Source organism: Dermacentor variabilis, chromosome 2 (genome assembly GCF_050947875.1).
Source record: "Dermacentor variabilis isolate Ectoservices chromosome 2, ASM5094787v1, whole genome shotgun sequence".
Taxonomy (NCBI): domain Eukaryota; kingdom Metazoa; phylum Arthropoda; class Arachnida; order Ixodida; family Ixodidae; genus Dermacentor; species Dermacentor variabilis.
In genome coordinates this window covers 71322539-71327862 of record NC_134569.1, presented here as the reverse complement: position 1 = coordinate 71327862, position 5324 = coordinate 71322539, and the positions used below count along the sequence as shown (strand labels likewise).

Genomic DNA, 5324 nt, shown 5'->3' with positions numbered 1-5324 from the left:
AGCTGCTATACACGAACGACGTGCTTGTATCAGCAGCACGTGAGCGCAGACTTACACCTAATCGTTAAAAAATATAAAATTGAGGACTAATGTAAACCTTAATTACTATCTCTGAAAGTTTTCTGTATCATGGGAGAGAAAAACATCGAGTCTGTTTGACGTGCCTGAATAAAAGAAGCGTGTTCATTCACCACTGTTTGATTCTTGTAGTTTTGCTATGTGCAATAGTTCAACAGGATGATTTACATTTAAATTAAATTGTCCGGCTCAACGCTTTGAACTGCACTGTAGTTTAAGAGGGACGCCGTACTAGAGGAATCTGGACTATTTATTTATTTAATACTGTCAGCAGCCTTTCGGCAGCCAAAGCAGGAGTGGTAGAGCTTTATGAACAAGTTTGACCACCCAGGGTTCCTCAACGTACACCCATGCAGTGCACAGGCGTTTTATTGCGATAGCAATTATATGGACACTCCAAGCACATTTTTGCAGTCGTCATCGTCGTCGCCGTGAGGTTCCGTATTAAGTCCAAGGGTAATAAAATCGTCGCCACGCGCCGTATGCTGTATGTGCGAGTGAAAGCGTGCGAAGGTGATACGCGGCCATACGGGCGCAGTATCTTGAAAGCGACCTGCGACGTGGACAAACTGCGCGCCCGCGCCGCCCTCTTCGTAAAAGCGATCTTCGATGTTTGCAGAGTGGGCGTAGTGCCGGTAGCTTCGTATGCGCTGTGCTTTCGACGCTTCGTTCGCGTGGAAGCGAGATATGCACGAAGGCCAGTTTGCTCGCTGCTGCTGCCGCCATGACTCTTCACTCCAGCGTATTGACAGCGAGTTTCATAGGTCATCGAGCGAGATGTGCTCATGTTTACCTATGCGTGCGTGAAACCGTGCTTGTGAATTTAGTTAGTAATCGAATGCTTTCAAGTTTACACGGCCGATAAAACCGCTATCCTTGCTTCATATAGCTATGTATTCATTTGCTATCGCAATCGATGCTTCGCTTTTCAGGCGCAACAACGACTGTTCATTTACGTAATGAACGCTTCTTGTTTTCTTTCCGCCAGCTTCACGATGAGCTGCACTGGAACTCACAGCTCCCCCACAGATGATAAGGACGTCAATAGACCCATCACTACGCCCTTCGCCTCGCCTTTCCTGTTGGAGTGCTGTGAGTGCGTACGAATAGCAGGTCGAAAGCGAGAGGCAGCCTGTGCGCTTACTGAATGGGCGAGCACGACAGTTGTCAAAACACGCCACCTGCAGCTCCGATATCTAACGCTAATGTGGCACTGTAGCAAACGCTAAAACATACCCGGAAATTTTGGGCATTGCTCTTACGGCCACCAATTGAACTTCACCGCATTGCACCAACTTAGCTCAGTGGACAACATTAAAAAATAAAAATAAAATAAAATAAAGTTGTTTCGAAACGCCGCACGAATTTCAACAACTTTCAGTAAGCAAGGCCGAGTAGTTACGGCCTTCTAATAATGTCAGCACTTACGGCACTTATTCATAACATTGCTGCGGCTTTATATCAACGTTTTATTCCTGGCCGAAATTCTGCTATAAGGCAGCAAAGTGTCGTAAATACGCATGTTAATAGAAGGGCGTACCTTCTTGACGTTACTAACGAAAAGTTGTTAAAGTTCGGGCGGCCTTTTGAATTTTTGTTTTTGAAAATGATGCCCCCTTCCTCAGACGACGGCCAGTCCTTGCTTTCTGGTGGCGTCTTCGGCCATCCGGACGGCCCAGAGCCGCTCCTCTAGGTCCAAGCTGAGCAGCAATGTCTCCCACTGCTCGGCCGTTGTTTGGAAATATAGAGAAGCAAACCAATGAATTGGTGGAAAGATTTAACTACATACATTTGGTAACATGCAACAAATACCGCGGAGGATAAAATGAACGAAGAAGCCTTTATTGGCTGCTCCGGCTCTAAAGCGGCCGCGGTAGTTCTCGTCCTTTTATTTGTCGAAATGTTCCACCAATCATATGCTTGAGATATTACAAAGCTCCTCTAGGGTTTGTAGGTTCTTTACTGACCTTTGCGTCGACTGCAGCCTATATTCTTGGTCCGAGGGGGCATATCTTAGCGATATGTGGGCCCATTAGTAGGAAATTCTGCGATTGTCTCAGCCTTTAATATTTTTTTTTGCTCCGGGCGCGTGTTAGTTTCGTATTTTTGTGCGTAACAGAGTAAGGGTCGCAGCTTTTGTAACCTCATCCTATTTTGTACTCACCGTGCAGCAGCACATTCCTCATGGCTGCTCAAATAGACAGCACCTTTAGCTATGACGTAGGTATGTAGATAGTGTTCTACTATAAATAACATATGTTAATAATCTGCCCTGAATAGACTGGGGTATTTCACTCCAGCCGTCGTTCTTCGGACTCGAGGTTGTGGGAGTCGTGATCCGCTGATTGTCAGATGCTTCATTTTCAAGAACCTAGCAGCTGAGTGATTTACACTAAGTACTTAAATATACCCTGCATTGAGCTGAACTTTCCAATGCTGTTTTCTTTTTGACAATAATATCTTGAATACTATAATAAAAACAATGCAGTAATGAACACATCTTTACTTTTCCTTCGAGTACGACTACTATAGCAATATATTAAGTACAATATTTGTACGGTCTTGTTGAACAAGTGGCTCATTCCCGGCGCACTACAACAGTGATGTCAGAAAATTGAACAGCACGCCTTTGTGATTCCACAGGTCTAAATGAGGCGTCAGAAGCATAATCTCCAGTATAAACTTTTCATGCTGTTCATGATATCTGTTTTCACTAGGGCGGAATAGAGCTTATACCGTTCTCAAGTAGTTTATTTTTTAGTAGCCTCAGGAAACAGTACGTGCATCCTTCACAATAAACGGCCGTGAAGCATTTATGTACAGTGAGTGCCATTTTTCAAGCTAAGATGACCACTCGTCGCGCAACGTAGCGCAATCTACGCCTTATAGACTCCCCAAGTCCTTAGATTTTATCAAATACAACAGGATTAATGCAGGCTCATATGTGCATAGCCATACTGATAAATGGCACTGAGCTAACGTCGAGGTTCGTTTATGGTGGTTCTTCAACGACTTGATCCGGCGAGAAAAGAGCTACAAACTCCTCGTAGCTGACGAGTCCATCACCATCCTTGTCTGCTGCGAACATCATAGTGTCCAATTCTCTGTCCGTGATAGACTCGTTCAAGGAAGACATGACATGTCGAAGGTCTGTAGCTGTAATGTAGCCCTGGCCGTACTTGTCAAAAATCTGGCAAAAAAAAAAGAAGGAAGCGAGGATGGTTGCTGAATTGTTTCTTTGTAAAACAAACACAGAAAAAGTCATGACGGATAGGAAAGGATGCTTCATTTGTCACAAAACAAGATAAACACACAAGTAATTTCATTTTATATCATTGGCATGTGAAGAAACGAAGTTTAATATACAAATCGAATGATCTCTGCTATGAGATTCATAGTCTATGTGACAATTCATGGTAGTCTAGATAACTGCATGGAGTAACATGACAATGCACTCCATTTACAAACTTATCAATTGTCGAGACGTTTAATTGCGAATGACATTCCATAAATCCGTCAAAAGATGTGCACATGCCTCATTTTTTTAACCCGTGGGCTTCGCGAAAACTTCATCTATCACTTCGCTAAAAAATGACAAAATGTTCGCTATTCGAAGTTGTTTTCATCGAATGTTCGTACAGAACTTGATTGAAAAAATTTCACTGTTCCAACATTACGAATTATTTCTTGCTAGAACGGATCTGTTTGAGTCTATAGGCATAGACCGATGACATAATCGCAAGCAGTTAAGGCTTTGTTAAATGGTCTACTATCTGCAACTGCTGGCGCAGCTAACCCAGAACAGGTGATGGTAGTGCTGAAAGCTGATTTGACATGAAATTAACATTGTAATCCATAAAATTTTGGGCACTACATAATTCCGAACGAGCACAAAGGCTGACTATATTGATGAAAAACTTATATTTCGTAAACAAAATAAGAAACATGCGTTTGAAGCTACCAAAAATTACACTACGAGACAACAATAAGTTTACCAAAATGTCCCCAGAGGCTGCTGTAAAACGCACCTTGAAGAGCACTTCGATTTCTTCCTGAATATTTTCACTGGGAGCGTCGCGCTGTTGGGCCAGCAACGCTAGGAACTCCGGGAAGTCTACGTTGTCCTTTCCGGATGTGTTTGCCTCGGTGACCATGCGTTCGACTTCTGTATTGGACGCTTCGTAGCCGAGGGTGAGCATGACGGCGCCCAGTTCTTGGGCGGTGATGAGGCCGTCGCAGTCGTGGTCGAAGAGCTCGAACGCCTGCTGCCAACGGGCCGCCTCGTCTTCGTCTGGAAACTCGCTCGCGTCGCTGGCAGTGTGCAAAGATATGGACGAGTCGCTGCACGTCGACGAGGAGCAGTCAGAATTTGCGATGTTGCGCGCGGAGAGGCGGGACTCGTACCGAGGAAACCGCGACAGGGTCGTCGGTGATTCAGGGGAGTCGAGAGCGTAGCATCGCCGCCTATGGTGCGAAGGGAGCTTGAAAAATCGCCGACGCTTGCTGAAGTCGGGTATTATGGAACACCTTCGCGCGTGTTCATCGTCACTGTACGACAAGCTTGACCGGAACGAACCCGTCGTAGATATCTCGCTGGGAGGAGCATGATCGTTGTTCCAAAGAACAGCACGCTTTACACGCATGGTTTTCGCTTTCGTATGCGCAGCACAGCCTCTTCAGCTTGCAATATGCGAGTGCTGCTGCAGGTGCGGCGATGCAGTCTATATATGGGCACCTTCACGACTTCCGGCCGTGTTCGAACAGTTGCGCCCTCACGTCGGTAGTTCGATGAGCTCACGCTTGCTGAAGCGAGGCGGATAGCCTCTACGGAGCCCGGGTTATGGCGGTGAATTGGACCTGCAGCCGTCTGATGGTTGTCGATATTTATAGATATAGTACACTTTAACTTGACTGCAGTCGAGCGAAAAAAAGAAAAACGTGCCCATAGCTCGGCTTTTGTTCTGTTGCATTGTTCTTATTCGCGAGACTAATGAACGAAGCTTGGCGTTGAAGGGACGAATTTTCAGTGTTCTATGAAAAGTTGGCCGAGAGGCACGGAGTCGGAAAGACGCCAAGGTACGCATGGGACAGTGTACGAGATTTTCGAGTGACCCTATATTTTTAAATTCGATTATTATATTTGCACGATGTCATAAACTATGCCTCACACAAACTGCTAGAACATACTGCAATAATTAGTTTCTTTTAATAAACATAGATACATGAACAAGCACGAGCATTTTTCT

General features: G+C 45.0%; 1 protein-coding gene across 1 annotated transcript; it reads right to left on the bottom strand.

Annotated features, from left to right (window-relative positions):
- Positions 1-792: 792 nt before the first annotated feature.
- On the bottom strand, positions 793-4934 carry LOC142572066 (uncharacterized). The gene is made up of 2 exons (XM_075680888.1): positions 4107-4934; positions 793-3268 (listed from the first exon to the last, which is right to left on the bottom strand). Exons 1-2 carry the CDS (start codon positions 4719-4721, stop codon positions 3071-3073), a joined length of 813 nt encoding a protein of 270 aa, XP_075537003.1. The 5' UTR covers positions 4722-4934; the 3' UTR covers positions 793-3070.
- Between the last annotated feature and the right edge of the window lie 390 nt (positions 4935-5324).

Bases quoted from the DNA above. Each gene is read 5' to 3' on its own strand.
- LOC142572066 (XM_075680888.1), bottom strand. From the start codon at position 4,721: ATGCGTGTAAAGCGTGCTGTTCTTTGGAACAACGATCATGCTCCTCCC. The intron at 3,269-4,106 runs GTGCGTTTTACA...TTTTTTTGCCAG, and splicing joins AAATCGAAGTGCTCTTCAAG to ATTTTTGACAAGTACGGCCA.